This window comes from Somniosus microcephalus, unplaced genomic scaffold (genome assembly GCF_052327205.1).
Source record: "Somniosus microcephalus isolate GS21.2 unplaced genomic scaffold, FLI_Smic_1.0 unresolved_chr2, whole genome shotgun sequence".
NCBI lineage: Eukaryota > Metazoa > Chordata > Chondrichthyes > Squaliformes > Somniosidae > Somniosus > Somniosus microcephalus.
The window spans coordinates 33,048,280-33,063,669 of NW_028225180.1; the positions used below are offsets into that span (position 1 = coordinate 33,048,280).

The 15,390-nt window shown below is 38.9% G+C and overlaps 1 protein-coding gene across 1 annotated transcript in view; it reads right to left on the reverse strand.

Annotated features, from left to right (window-relative positions):
* LOC147092432 (uncharacterized) overlaps positions 1-15,390 on the reverse strand; it is a gene marked incomplete at its 3' end in the record, with an annotated part of 35,862 nt that overhangs the window by 16,611 nt on the left and 3,861 nt on the right. Inside the window, exons 4-10 of the mRNA XM_085975593.1 lie at positions 13,306-13,477; positions 12,256-12,416; positions 8,883-9,081; positions 7,842-8,002; positions 4,479-4,650; positions 3,428-3,588; positions 61-232 (exon numbers count right to left, since the gene is read on the reverse strand). Of these exons, the coding sequence (XP_085831719.1) occupies positions 61-232; positions 3,428-3,588; positions 4,479-4,650; positions 7,842-8,002; positions 8,883-9,081; positions 12,256-12,416; positions 13,306-13,477 (1,198 nt within the window). The remainder of the gene's footprint in view (positions 1-60; positions 233-3,427; positions 3,589-4,478; positions 4,651-7,841; positions 8,003-8,882; positions 9,082-12,255; positions 12,417-13,305; positions 13,478-15,390) is intronic.

Sequence of the window (15,390 nt, forward strand, 5' to 3'; positions counted from 1 at the left end):
ATTATTTCTCTAACAGTAAACACGATCTTTAGCAAATTAAATTACTTTCTAAACCTGTACCTCTGTTCTGTTTTTCTGAAAGAATCACTTTCTGTTGGTGTTTGATGTTCTGCAGTTCATGAAATATGCTCCAGATTTGTCTTTCCCCCCGAGCTCCCTTTTCTAGCACAGTATCGAAAATATATCGAGATGCATCTTTTCTGCAGTGTCTTTCAACAAGGGTTCTGATTGTCTAAAAAATGAAATCATATTGAGCCAAGTAACACAATAATCAGATAATGAACGTCGTTTCTCTTTCTCCCTCTCTTTGTGAGATGAATGAATAGAAAATCTCACAATCGTGTGACCAGAAGCTTGCTCAAAGTTGTCAGATTTAAGGAGCTTCTTAAAGGAGAGAATTAGTGAAGGGAGTTCAGAGCTTAGGGCCGAGACAGCTGAAGGCTCTGCTGCCAATGGTGAAGCGAAGAAAATCGGAGAGGAGCAAATGCCCAGAAATGGATGAGCACAGAGATCACAGAGAGTTGCAGAGACAGAGAGATGCATTGTTCAGCTATTTAAGGAACCCCTTAACTACTCAGATGATAGATTCAAAAGGGTAAAGTTCTGAATAAAAGGGGGAAAGTTAATTTTGCAGGAATAGCATTCGAGAAAAACCAAGCATGATTGGTTGTTAATAAAAGTAATATTTTGGAAAGCTCACAACGTGGTTTCAGAAATTTAAATTGCAGAAATTGAAAAACATAAATTTCTGCGTGAAATTGTTGGCCAGTAGCAGGAAAGGGGCTGATAGCACATCAGTGGCCCACTTTATACCGCGTCCGCTGTAATTCTATTTATTTCAATTAGTCTTTCATTCATTCCAAGTATCACCTTCATTTGTCGCAACAGCAGCAGAAGCTTATCAGTCACACCTTCATGCTCTATATGAACCATGTAGTTTTCATCTCTAAACTGCTATGTCCTTTGATTAATAGTTTTTTTAGGAGTTTATAAAATATGATAATTGTCTCTACTTCTGACACCTGCCACTCATTCGTTTCATATATTTTGAACGTTTTAGATTCCATTTTATATTCTGCATGTTTCCTTGATTTGTTTTACTTAATCAGCCCTACTACACTATATTTATTTTAAAATTTCATATTTAGTTCATTTGCTATGTACGACCAAGCAATTCTGGTTTGTGAATCACCTCTTTTATTCTCCTGAAATTTGTGTAATGTCTATGGCAATCTCCTCCTATTTGGCAGATTCTTCTTGCTTCCCCGCGGCCTTTTCTTATCATTAACTTGCCAATATATTTGGGCTAGTACTTTAGTTTCGTTAAAGTTAGTTTTATTCTTGCAAAATTTCAATTGCTTTGATTGTCACGTTAACTATTAGAGTTTGTATGATTCCTAACGAGATCATATTTTCCTGGATGTTCCCCTACCCTTAGATCATCTAATAGTCCCTCCCCGTTTCTAGAAATTGATCCAATATTCATTCCTTCCTTGTTGCCTAAAACCATAGTAATCTAAACAACGTACCGGATAGGGTTCAAATACCATGCCCGTTCTCACCCACTTATGTTACTTCTATCCTTTGGATATTTAACGTCACCAACCTCTCTTTTACTGTTTTTGCTGCACTTTCTCCATTTTTTCTCTATTTATCTACGTCGATCCATTTCTGAATTTTCAATGGATTGTAATAGCTCCTTTATTATTCTGTAACCCCAAACGTATAGATTAATTTTGCGAAGCATTCCTTGTATCAGTCCTGACTTTCCCTGCTGCAATTGAATCTTTTAATTATAACTTTTCCCACTTTTTTAAAAACGTTATGCCCCATTAATGTTTACTAAAATGAAAATTTAGCTCCTAATTCTGTCCTTACATAAGCGAGATAGCTATTAATATCTGTACATCTAAATTTATAGCCTAACCCCAGAAAAGCTGCGCATTCAACTAAGCAGCTATATTCGGAATAATTTGTAAATACATGTGTGAGGTAATTGTAGAAGGTGATTTGGAAAAGCGAGCATATGTATATTATACATGCGTCTAGAGGTTGTTTTAAAGTAATGGGGAATTATGGCAGACTTGACGTCAGACGATGATGACTGGGGAGAGGCTAGTATTATTGACGACACTGAGCAGTGAACCGAAGAATGTACATAATCTGAGCATCCGAGGAATCGAGGCGGTAGGTTGCATATACCATAGAATGGATGAATGTTGCGAGTCATTGGTGATACGAGAGATAATGCAGATTGTGAGTGTTTAGAAATTAAGGAAGTGTTTAGTTCGTTGTAAAAATAGTGGCAGGGAATGTGTTCGAAAGGCAGAGAGAGGCAGCCATGCTGTGAAGAGCGAAGGAGGAGAGGACTGGACGAACCGATTTGGATACGTTCACTAGAAATCTCTAGCGATCCACACCACCAGCTGTGGTTGAAACCAATTAGATGGTTCACTGAAAACAAAGGGCTGCTTTGATAGAGAATGGACGGAAATTCAAGAGCATGAATTCCGACACGTTAGCTTTTAAAGATCAGTTAATTTCTTCACGTGAGATTAGAAGTATGTCGCTATAAATGTTTTCTTTATTCCGGGGTTTCCACTGCTGCTGTGCTGAGGACGGATGATGATTGTTCTGCTAGAGGTATCTTATTAACTTATTCATTTCGATTCGTCATGGCTTGGCCCGTGCAATCCTACAATTTGGGGTAATTGATCAATTGATAGAACGCCCTCCATGTGCGCTTTCAGAAACTAGACTAAACCCATCCCCTGCAGAAGTGCGGCCATTGGAATTCCCGTTAGACCGAGACGTTTCGCTGTGAATTCACAGATTTGGTTTTAGTCCTGACCTCCAGGATGTTGAGAGTTGCCGATTCGCCGATGGTAATGTCCTTAATTGTAAAGGGGAGGTGATGAGACTCTGTCGTGGTGGAGATGGTCATTGCCTGGCACTTGAGTTGCACGAACGTTACTTGCCAGTTATCTGGTCAAACCTGGATTTTGTCCAGGTATTGCTTCATACAGGGATGGATTACTTCATTTATGGTGGAATTTGGAATGGAGCTGAACACTGTGCAAACATCAGAGGTCAGCCCCAATACTGACATTATGAGGGCTGGCCCTTGATGTATCACTTAACGATAGTTGGGCCTAGGGCGCTGCCATGAAGCAAACATAGTTGTACCATAAGATGCTGTTCTGTTATTATTTAGTGCATTAATTGATAATTATACAGAAAATTAATTTACCACAGAGGTATCTCAGAGGAGTTCTTCAAATGTTTTTTTACATGGGCATAGGACTGATTTTCAGGGTCACTATGGACTACTGCTTATATTGATAGGTTTCTCGGAATGAAGTTAATCAAAATAGCCAATCATATAACTCATTTAATACTATAAGATTCACCCATATATGTTGCATACCTCATGATCTCTTTCAGTTAACACCTGTACATCAAAAAGCGTCTGACTAACATCCTCCACGAATTCTTCAATTGCATGTTCTACTCTCTGCCGGTAGCACTCGATAAATCTCCGCAGCTGGATGTCCGGGTCGCTCTCCAGAATTGGTAGGGTTTCAGTATCTGAATGTAAAGTCAAGTTGTAAATGAGAACAGACTAAAATACTGTGCTACATTTGAAGCAATGTATAATTTGAATTAACTGTTAGAGCAAAAGCTTTTAGTGAAGCTTTTCAATCAGTCACACTGCATATGGCGTCTCACAGCGAGGAATTAAAAATCAACGCTATCTCTTTTTTGCTTATTTAGCAGGAACCACGCAGGCCTTGCAATATTCGGAGGTTTCTAATGTAAGTAAGAATTAGAAAGATGGGGCCCTTAGGGACAGTGTCGTTGAGATTGACATCTTTGACTGGGGTGTGGAGCAGAAGAACCGATACACTGGAGACCACATCGAGGGAGAGGTGTCCAACAGAAAAGATGCGACGACTTTAGGGATGAGGTGGGCATGCCCGTAGATTTGGTTAAATTTTAAGGACAATTTTTCATAATATCCGTTTCGGATCAGATAGGAATATATGTCCGTGACCAAAAGATTTATGGATAAGTGGAACAGAGGGTGAAATATTGATTCAAGCAATAGAGCTGTGGACAAGCTGGAGATTATAACGAGCTACGCCAAATGGTCATTTGTGGAATCGAGTCTAAATCACACAAAAGCATGGATAAATTAGCAGCAAATATTCATATGGAAGTGCAAGCCCAGAAAAATAACGTATAATTGGTCCTGACGGTGATCTGAAACTCCAGGTTAGACTTAATTCGTTGGAATCAGCAGATGCTGTTGAGCAATTAGACATAGTCGTGACATTCACGTGTTTGAACATGTACAATTTCATCCTCACAGGTTTACGCGATAAATAGTGAACATTGTTTCTCCAACAGTAAACACGATCTTTTGCAAGTTAAATTTGGACACCACATGCCTTCCAAATTACTTTCTAACCCAGTACCTCTGTTATGTATTTCTGAAAGAATCGCTTTCTGTTGGCGTTTGGTGTTCTGCAGTTCATGAAATATGCTCCAGATTTGTCTTTCCCCCCGAGCTCCCTTTTCCAGCACAGTATCGAAAATATATCGAGATGCATCTTTTTTGCAGTGGCTTTCAACAAGGGTTCTGATTGTCTAAAAAATGAAATCATTTTGAGCCAAGTAACACAATAATCAGATGGTGAACCTCGTTTCTCTTTCTCCCTCTCTTTGTGAGATGAATGAATAGAAAATCTTACAATCGTGTGACCAGAAGCTTGCTCAAAGTGGTCAGGTTTAAGGAGCTTCTTAAAGGAGAGAATTAGCGAAGGGATTTCAGAGCTTAGAGCTGAGACAGCTGAAGTCTCTGCTGCCAATGATGAGGCGAAGAAAATCGGAGAGGAGCAAATGCCCAGAAATGGATAAGCACAGGGATCACAGAGAGTTGCAGAGACAGAGAGGTGCATTGTTCAGCTATTTAAGGAACATCTTAACTACTCAGATGATAGATTGAAAAGGGTAAAGTTCTGAATAAAAGGGGGAAAGTCAATTTGGCAGGAATAGCATTCGAGAAAAAACAAGCATGATTGGTTGTTAATAAAAGTAATATTTTGGAAAGCTTACAACGTGGTTTCAGAAACTTAAATTGCAGAACTTGAAAAACGTAAATTTCTGTGTAAAATTGTTGGCCAGTAGCAGTAAAGGGGATGATAGCGCATCGGTGGCCCACTTTATATCGCGTCCGATGTTCATTCTATTTACTTCAATGAGCCTTTCATTCATTCCAAGTATCACCTTCATTGGTCGCAACAGCAGCAAAAGCTTATTTGTCACACCATCATGCTCTATATGAACCTTGCAGTTTTCATCTCTAAACTCCTATGTCCTTTGATTAATAGTTTTTTTAGGAGTTTATGAAATATGATAATTGTCTCTACTTCTGACACCTGCAGCCATTCGTTTCATATATTTTGAACGGTTTCGATTGCAATTTATATTCTGCATGTTTCCTTGATTTGTTTTACTTAATCAGCCCTACTACACCATAATTATTTTAAAATTACATTTTTAGTTCATTTTCTATGCACGACGAAGCCATTCTCGTTTGTGCAGCACATCTTTTATTCTCCTGTAATTTGTGTACTTTCTATGGGAACCTTCTCCTATTTGGCAGATTCTTCTTGCTTCTCCGTGGCCTCTTATCATTAACGTGCCAATATATTTGGGCTAGTACTTTTGTTTCGTTAAAATTTGTTTTATTCTTTTAAAATGTAATTGCTTTGATTGTCACGTTTACTATTAGAGTTCGTATGAATCCTAATGACATCATATTTTCCTGGACGTTCCCCTACCCTTATATCATCAAATAGTCCCTCCCCGTTTCTAGAAATTGATCCAATATTCATTCCTTCCTTGTTGCCTAAAACTGTTGTAATCTAAACAACGTACCGGACAAGCTTCAAATACCATGCCCTTTCTCACCCACTTTTGTTAATTCTGTCCTTTGGAGAGTTAACGTCACCAATCTCTCTTTTACTGTTTTTGCTGCACTTTCTCAATTTTTTCTCTATTTATCTACGTCAATCAATTTCCCAATTTTCAATGGAATGTAATAGCTCCTTTATTATTCTGTAACCTCAAACGTATAGAAATAATTTTGCGAAGCATTCCTTATATCAGTCCTGACTATCCCTGCTGCTGTTGAATCTTTTAATTATACCTTTTCCCTGTTTTCTTTAAAACTTTAGGCCCCATTAATGTTAAGTAAAATGACAATTTAGCTCCTAATTCTGTCCTTACATAAGCGAGATAGCTATTAATATCTGTACATCTTAATTTATAGCCTATCCCCAGAAAAGCTGCGCATTCAACTAAGCAGCTATATTCGGAATACTTTGTATATACATGTGTGAGCTAATTGTAGAAGGTGATTTGGAAAAGCGAGCATATGGATATTATAGATGCGTCCTGAGATTGTTTTAAAGTAATGGGGAATTATGGCAGACTTGACGTCAGACGATGATGACTGGGGAGAGGCTAGTATTATTGACGACACTGAGCAGTGAACCGAAGAACGTACATGATCTGATCTGGCCAGGAATCGAGGCAGTAGGCTGCATATACCACAGAATGGATGATATTTGCGAGTCATTGGTGATACGAGAGATAATGCAGGTTGTGAGTGTTTAGAAATTAAGGAAGTGTTTAGTTCGATGTAAAAATAGTGGCAGGGAAGGTGTTGGAAAGGCAGAGAGAGGCAGCCATGCTGTGAAGAGCGAAGGAGGTGAGGACTGGACGAACCGATTTGGATACGTTCACTAGAAATCTCCAGAGATCCACACCACCGGCTGTGGTTGAAACCAATCAGATGGTTCACTGAAAACAAAGGGCTGCTTTGATAGAGAATGGACGGAAATTCAAGAGCTTGAATTCCGACACTTCAGCTTTTAAATATCAGTTAATTTCTTCACGTGAGATTAGAAGTATGTCGCTATAAATGATTTATTTATTCCGGGTTTCCACTGCTGCTGTGCTGAGGACGGATGATGATTGTTCTGCTAGAGGTATCTTATTAACTTATTCATTTCGATTCGTCACGGCTTGGCCCGTGCAATCCTACAATTTGGGGTAATTGATCAATTGATAGAACGCCCTTCACGTGCGCTTTCAGAAACTAGACTAAACACGTCCCCTGCAGAAGTGCGGCCATTGGAATTCCCGTTAGACCGAGACGTTTCGCCGTGAATTCACAGGTTTGCTTTTAGTCCTGACCTCCAGGATGTTGAGAGTTGCTGATTCGCCGATGGTAATGTCCTTAATTGTAAAGGGAAGGTGATGAGACTCTCTCGTGGTGGAGATGCTCATTGCCTGGCACTTGAGTTGCACGAACTTTACTTGCCATTAATCTGGTCAAACCTGGATTTTGTCCAGATATTTCTTCATACAGGGATGGATTACTTCATTTATGGTGGAATTTGGAATGGAGCTGAACGCTGTGCAATCATCAGAGTTCAGCCACAATGCTGACCTTATGAGGGCTGGCTATTGAAGTATCACTTAACGATAGTTGGGCCTAGGGCGCTGCCATGAAGCAAACATAGATGTACCATAAGGTGCTGTTCGCTTATTATTTAATGCATTAATTGAAAATTATACAGCAAATTAATTTACCACAGATGTATCTCAGAGGAGTACTTTAAATGTTTTTTACATGGGCATAGGACTGATTTCCCGCGTCACTATTGACTACTGCTTATATTGTTAGGTTGCTCGGAATAGAGTTAATCAAAATAGCCAATCGTATAACTCATTTAATACTATATGATTCACGCATATATGTTGCATACCTCATGATCTGATTCAGTTAGCACCTTTACATCATAAAGCGTCTGACTAACATCCTCCACGAATTCTTCAATTGAATGTTCTAGTCTCTGCCGGTAGCACTCGATAAATCTCCGCAGCTGGACATCCGGGTCGCTCTCCAGAATTGGTAGGGGTTCAGTATCTGAATGTAAAGTCAGATTGTAAATGAGAACAGACTAAAATACGGTGCTACCTTTGAAGCAAAGTATAATTTGAATTAACTGCTCGAGCAACAGCGTTTAGTAAAGCTTTTCAATCAGTGACACTGCAAATGGCGCCACACAGTGAGGAATTAAAAATTAACGCTGTCTCTTTTTGGCTTATTTAGGAGGAACGACGCAGGCCTTGCAATATTCGGAGGTGTCTAATGTAAGTAAGAAGTAGAAAGATGGGGGCCCTTAGGGACAGTGTCATTGAGATTGACATCTTTGCCTGGTGTGCGGAGCAGGAGAACCGATACACTGGAGACCACAGCGAGGGAGAGGTGTCTAACAGAAAAGATGTTAAGACTGTAGGGATAAGGTGGGCGGGGCCGTAGATTTGGTTAAAGTTTAAGGACAATTTTTCATAATATCCGTTTCGGATAAGATAGGAATATATGTCAGTGACCAAATGGTTTACGGATAAGTGGAACAGCGGGTGAATTATTGAATCAAGCAATAGAGCTGTGGAAAAGCTGGAGATTATAATGAGCTACGCCAAATGGTCGTTTGCGGAATCGAGTCTAATATAAACAAAAGCATGGATAAAGTAGCAGCTAATATTCATATGGAAGTGCAATTCCAGAAAAATAACGTATAATTGTTCCTGACGGTGATCTGAGACTCCAGGTTAGACTTAATTCGTTGGAATCAGCAGATGGTGTTGAGCAATTAGACATAGTCGTGACTTTCACATGTTTGCCCATGTAGAACTTCATCCTCACAGACAAAGTTAAAATAAGGTTTTCGCGATAAATAGTGAACATTGTTTCTCCAGCAGTAAACACGATCTTTTGCAAGGTAAATTTGGACACCACATACCTTCCAAATTACTTTCTAACCCAGTCCCTCTGTTATGTATTTCTGAAAGAATTGCTTTCTGTTGGCGTTTGGTGTTCTGCAGTTCATGAAATATGCTCCAGATTTGATTTTCCCCCCGAGCTCCCTTTTCCAGCACAGTATCGAAAATATATCGAGATGCATCTTTTCTGCAGTGTCTTTCAACAAAGGTTCTGATTGTCTAAAACATGAAATCATATTGAGCCAACTAACACAATAATCAGATAATGAACGTTGTTCAACTTTCTCCCTCTCTTTGTGAGATGATTGAATATAAAATCTCACAATCGTGTGACCAGAAGCTTGCTCAAAGTGGTCAGATTTAAGGAGCTTCTTAAAGGAGAGAATTAGCGAAGGGATTTCAGAGCTTAAGGCCGAGACAGCTGAAGGCTCTGCAGCCAATGGTGAGGCGAAGAAAATCGGAGAGGAGCAAATGCCCAGAAATGGATGAGCACAGAGATCACAGAGAGTTGCAAAGACAGAGAGGTGAAATGTTCAGCTATTTAAGGAACCTCTTAACTACTCAGATGATAGATTGAAAAGGGTAAAGTTCTGAATAAATGTGCGAAAGTCAATTTGGCAGGAAAAGCATTCGAGAAAAAACAAGTATTATTGGTTGTTAATAAAAGTAATATTTTTGAAAGCTCACAACGTGGTTTCAGAAACTTAAATTGCAGAAATTGAAAAACATAAATTTCTGTGAAATTGTTCGCCAGTAGCAGGAAAGGGGTTGATAGCGAATCGGTGGCCCATTTTATACCTGATGTTCAATCTATTTAGTTCAATGAGCCTTTCATTCATTCCAAGTAACACCTTCATTGGTCGCAACAGCAGCAAAAGCTTATCCGTCACACCTTCATGCTCTATATGAACCATGTAGTTTTCATCTCTAAACTGCTATGTCCTTTGATTAATAGTTTTTTTAGCAGTTTATGAAATATGATAATTGTCTCTACTTCTGACACCTGCCACTCATTCGTTTCATATATCTTGAACGATTTCGATTCCATTTTATATTCTGCATGTTTCCTGGATTTGTTTTAATTAATCCGCCCTACTACCCTATATTTATTTTAAAATTTCATTTTTAGTTCATTTTCTATGCACGACCAAGCAATTCTCGTTTGTGCAGCTCATCTTTTATTCTCCTGAAATTTGTGTCATTTCTATGGCAATCTTCTCCTATTTGGCAGATTCTTCTTGCTTCTCCGTGGCCTTTTTTTTTCATTAACGTGCCAATATATTTGGTCTAGTACTTTAGTTTCGTTAAAATTATTTTTATTCTTGTAAAATGTAATTTTTTTCCATTGTCACTTTAAGTATTAGAGTTCGTATGATTCCTAACGAGATCATATTTTCCTGGATGTTCCCCTACCCTTAGATCATCTACTAGTCCCTCCCTGTTTCTATAAATTGATCAAATATTCATTCCTTCCTTGTTGCCTAAAACCGTAGTAACCTAAACAAGGTACCAGACAGGCTTCAAATACCATGCCCTTTCTCACACACTTATGTTACTTCTATCCTTTGGAGAGTTAACGTCACCAATCTCTCTTTTACTGTTTTTGCTGCACTTTCTCCATTTTTTCTCTATTTATCTACGTCGATCCATTTCCCAATTTTCAATGGATTGTAAGAGCTCCATTATTATTCTGTATCCCTAAACGTATAGATTAATTTTGCGAAGCATTCCTTATATTAGTCCTGACTTTCCCTGCCGCAATTGAATCTTTTAATTATACCTTTTCCCTGTTTTCTTTAAACTTTATGCCCCATTAATGTTTAGCAAAATGACAGTTTAGCTCCTAATTCTGTCCTTACATAAGCGAGATAGCTATTAAAATCTGTACATCATAATTTATAGCCAATCCCCAGAAAAGCTGCGCATTTAAATAAGCAGCTATATTCGGAATGCTTTGTATATCCATGTGTGAGGTAATTGTAGAAGGTGATTCGCAAATCGAGCATATGGATATTATAGATGCGTCCAGAGATTGTTTTAAAGTAATGGCGAATTATGGCAGTCTTGACGTCAGACGATGATGACTGGGGAGAGGCTAGTATTATTGACTACACTGAGCAGTGAACCGAAGAACATACATGGCCAGGAATCGAGGCAGTAGGCTGCATATACCATAGAATGGATGATATTTGCGAGTCATTGGTGATACGAGAGATAATGCAGATTGTGAGTGTTTAGAAATTAAGGAAGTGTTTAGTTCGATGAAAAATAGTGGCACGGAAGGTGTTGGAAAGGCAGAGAGAGGCAGTCATGCTGTGAAGAGCGAAGGAGGTGAGGACTGGATGCGCTAATTTGGATACATTCACTCGAAATCTCTAGAGATCCACACCACCGGCAGTGGTTGAAACCAATCAGATGGTTGACTGAAAACAAAGGGCTGCTTTGATAGAGAATGGACGGAAACTCAAGGGCTTTAATTCCGACACTTTAGCTTTTAAATATCAGTTAATTTCTTCACGTGGGATTAGAAGTATGTCACTATAAATGTTTTTTATTCCGGGGTTTCCACTGCTGCTGTGCTGAGGACGGATGATGATTGTTCTGCTAGCGATATCTTATTAACTTATTCATTTCGATTCGTCTTGGCTAGGCCCGTGCAATCCTACAATTTGGGGTAATTGATCAATTGATAGACGCCCTGCATGTGCGCTTTCAGAAACTAGACTAAACCCATTCACTGCAGAAATGCGGCCACTGGAATTCCCTTTAGACCGAGACGTTTTGCTGTGAATTCACAGATTTGGTTTTAGTCCTGACCTCCAGGATGTTGAGAGTTCCCGATTCGCCGCTGGTAATGTCCTTATTTGTAAAGGGGAGTTGATGAGACTCTCTCGTGGTGGAGATGGTCATTGCCTGGCACTTGAGTTGCACGAACGTTACTTGCAACTTATCTGGTCAAACATGAATTTCGTCCAGATATTGCTTCATACAGGGATGGATTACGTCATTTATGGTGGAATTTGGAATGCAGCTGATCACTGTGCAATCATCAGAGTTCAGCCCCAAGAATGACCTTATAAGGGCTGGTCATTGAATTATCACTTAACGATAGTTGGGCCTAGGGCGCTGCCATGAAGCAATCATAGATGTACCATAAGATGCTGTTCTCTTATTATTTAATGCATTAATTGAAAATTGTACAGCAAATTAATGTACCACAGAGGTATCTCAGAGGAGTACTTCAAATGTTTATTTACATGGTCATCGGTCTGATTTTCAGCGTCACGATGGACTACTGCTTATATGGTTAGGTTACTCGGAATAGAGTAAATCAAAGTAGCCAATCATATAACTCATTCAATACTATAAGATTCACCCATATATGTTGCATACCTCATGATCTGTTTCAGTAAACATCTTTACGTCAAAAAGCGTCTGACTAACATCCTCCACGAATTCTTCAATTGAATGTTCTAGCCTCTGCCTGTAGCACTCGATAAATCTCCGCAGCTGGATATCCGGGTCGCTCTCCAGAATTGGTTGGGTTTCAGTATCTGAATGTAAAGTCAAGTTGTAAATGAGAACAGACGAACATACTGTGCTACTTTTGAAGCAATGTTTAATTTGAATTAACTGCTAGAGCAAGAGCTTTTAGATAAGCTTTTCAATCAGTGACACTGCATATAGCGCCTCACAGCGAGCAATTAAATATTAACGCTATCTCTTTTTGGCTTATTTAGGAGGACCGATGCAGGCCTTGCAAAATTCGGAGGTGTCTAAAGTAAGTAAGAAGTAGAAAGATGGGGCCCTTAGGGAAAGTGTCATTGAGATTGACATCTTTGCCTTGGTTGTGGGGCAGCAGAACCGATACAGTGGAGACCACAGCGAGGGAGAGGTGTCTAACAGAAAAGATGTTAAGACTGTAGGGATAAGGTGGGGGGGCCGTAGGTTTGGTTAAAGTTTAAGGACAATTTTTCATAATATCAGTTTCGGATAAGATAGGAATATTTGTCAGTGGCCAAATGGTTTACGGAAAAGTGGAACATGGGGTGAATTATTGAATCAAGCAATAGAGCTGTGGACAAGCTGGAGATTATAATGAGCGACACCAAACGGTCGTTTGCGGAATCGAGTCTAAATCACACAAAAGCATGGATAAATTAGCAGGAAATATTCATATGGAAGTGCAAGTCCAGAAAAATAACGTATAATTGGTCCTGATGGTGATCTGAGACTCCAGGTTAGACTTAATTCGTTGGAATCAGCAGATGCTGTTGAGCAATTAGGCATAGTCGTGACATTCACCTGTTTGCCCATGTACAATTTCATCCTCACAGGTTTACGCGATAAATAGTGAACATTGTTTCTCCAACAGTAAACACGATCTTTTGCAAGTTAAATTTGGACACCACATGCCTTCCAAATGACTTTCTAACCCAGTACCTCTGTTATGTATTTCTGAAAGAATCGCTTTCTGTTGGCGTTTGGTGTTCTGCAGTTCATGAAATATGCTCCAGATTTGTCTTTCCCCCCGAGCTCCCTTTTCCAGCACAGTATCGAAAATATATCGAGATGCATCTTTTCTGCAGTGTCTTTCAACAAGGGTTCTGATTGTCTAAAAAATGAAATCATTTTGAGCCAAGTAACACAATAATCAGATAGTGAACCTCGTTTCACTTTCTCCCTCTCTTTGTGAGATGAATGAATAGAAAATCTTACAATCGTGTGACCAGAAGCTTGCTCAAAGTGGTCAGATTTAAGGAGCTTCTTAAAGGAGAGAATTAGCGAAGGGATTTCAGAGCTTAGAGCTGAGACAGCTGAAGTCTCTGCTGCCAATGATGAGGCGAAGAAAATCGGAGAGGAGCAAATGCCCAGAAATGGATAAGCACAGGGATCACAGAGAGTTGCAGAGACAGAGAGGTGCATTGTTCAGCTATTTAAGGAACATCTTAACTACTCAGATGATAGATTGAAAAGGGTAAAGTTCTGAATAAAAGGGGGAAAGTCAATTTGGCAGGAATAGCATTCGAGAAAAAACATGCATGATTGGTTGTTAATAAAAGTAATATTTTGGAAAGCTTACAACGTGGTTTCAGAAACTTAAATTGCAGAACTTGAAAAACGTAAATTTCTGTGTAAAATTGTTGGCCAGTAGCAGTAATGGGGATGATAGCGCATCGGTGGCCCACTTTATATCGCGTTCGATGTTCATTCTATTTACTTCAATGAGCCTTTCATTCATTCCAAGTATCACCTTATTTGTCGCAACAGCAGCAAAAGCTTATTTGTCACACCATCATGCTCTATATGAACCTTGCAGTTTTCATCTCTAAACTCCTATGTCCTTTGATTAATAGTTTTTTTAGAAGTTTATGAAATATGATAATTCTCTCTACTTCTGACACCTGCCAGCCATTCGTTTCATATATTTTGAACGGTTTCGATTCCATTTTATATTCTGCATGTTTCCTTGATTTGTTTTACTTAATCAGCCCTACTACACCAGAATTATTTTAAAATTTCATTTTTAGTTCATTTTCTATGCACGGCGAAGCAATTCTCGTTTGTGCAGCACATCTTTTGTTCTCCTGTAATTTGTGTAATTTCTATGGGAACCTTCTCCTATTTGACAGATTCTTCTTGCTTCTCCGTGGCCTCTTATCATTAACGTGCCAATATATTTGGGCTAGTACTTTTGTTTCCTTAAAATTTGTTTTATTCTTTTAAAATGTAATTGCTTTGAATGTCACGTTAACTATTAGAGTTCATATGAATCCTAATGACATCATATTTTCCTGGATGTTCCCCTACCCTTATATCATCAAATAGTCCCTCCACGTTTCTAGAAATTGATCCAATATTCATTCCTTCCTTTTTACCTAAAACCGTTGTAATCTAAACAACGTACCGGACAGGCTTCAAATATCATGCCCTTTCTCACCCACTTTTGTTAATTCTGTCCTTTGGAGAGTTAACGTCACCAATCTCTCTTTTACTATTTTTGCTGCACTTTCTCAATTTTTTCTCTATTTATCTACGTCAATCAATTTCCCAATTTTCAATGGAATGTAATAGCTCCTTTATTATTCTGTAACCTCAAACGTATAGAAATAATTTTGCGAAGCATTCCTTATATCAGTCCTGACTATCCCTGCTGCTGTTGAATCTTTTAATTATAACTTTTCCCTGTTTTCTTTAAAATTTTATGCCCCATTAATGTTAAGTAAAATGACAATTTAGCTCCTAATTCTGTCCTTACATAACCGAGATAGCTATTAATATCTGCACATCATAATTTATAGCCTATCCCCAGAAAAGCTGCGCATTCAACTAAGCAGCTACATTCGGAATACTTTGTATATACATGTGTGAGCTAATTGTAGAAGGTGATTTGGAAAAGCGAGCATATAGATATTATAGATGTGTCCTGAGATTGTTTTAAAGTAATGGGGAATTATGGCAGACTTGACGTCAGACGATGATGACTGGGGAGAGGCTAGTATTATTGACGACACTGAGCAGTGAACC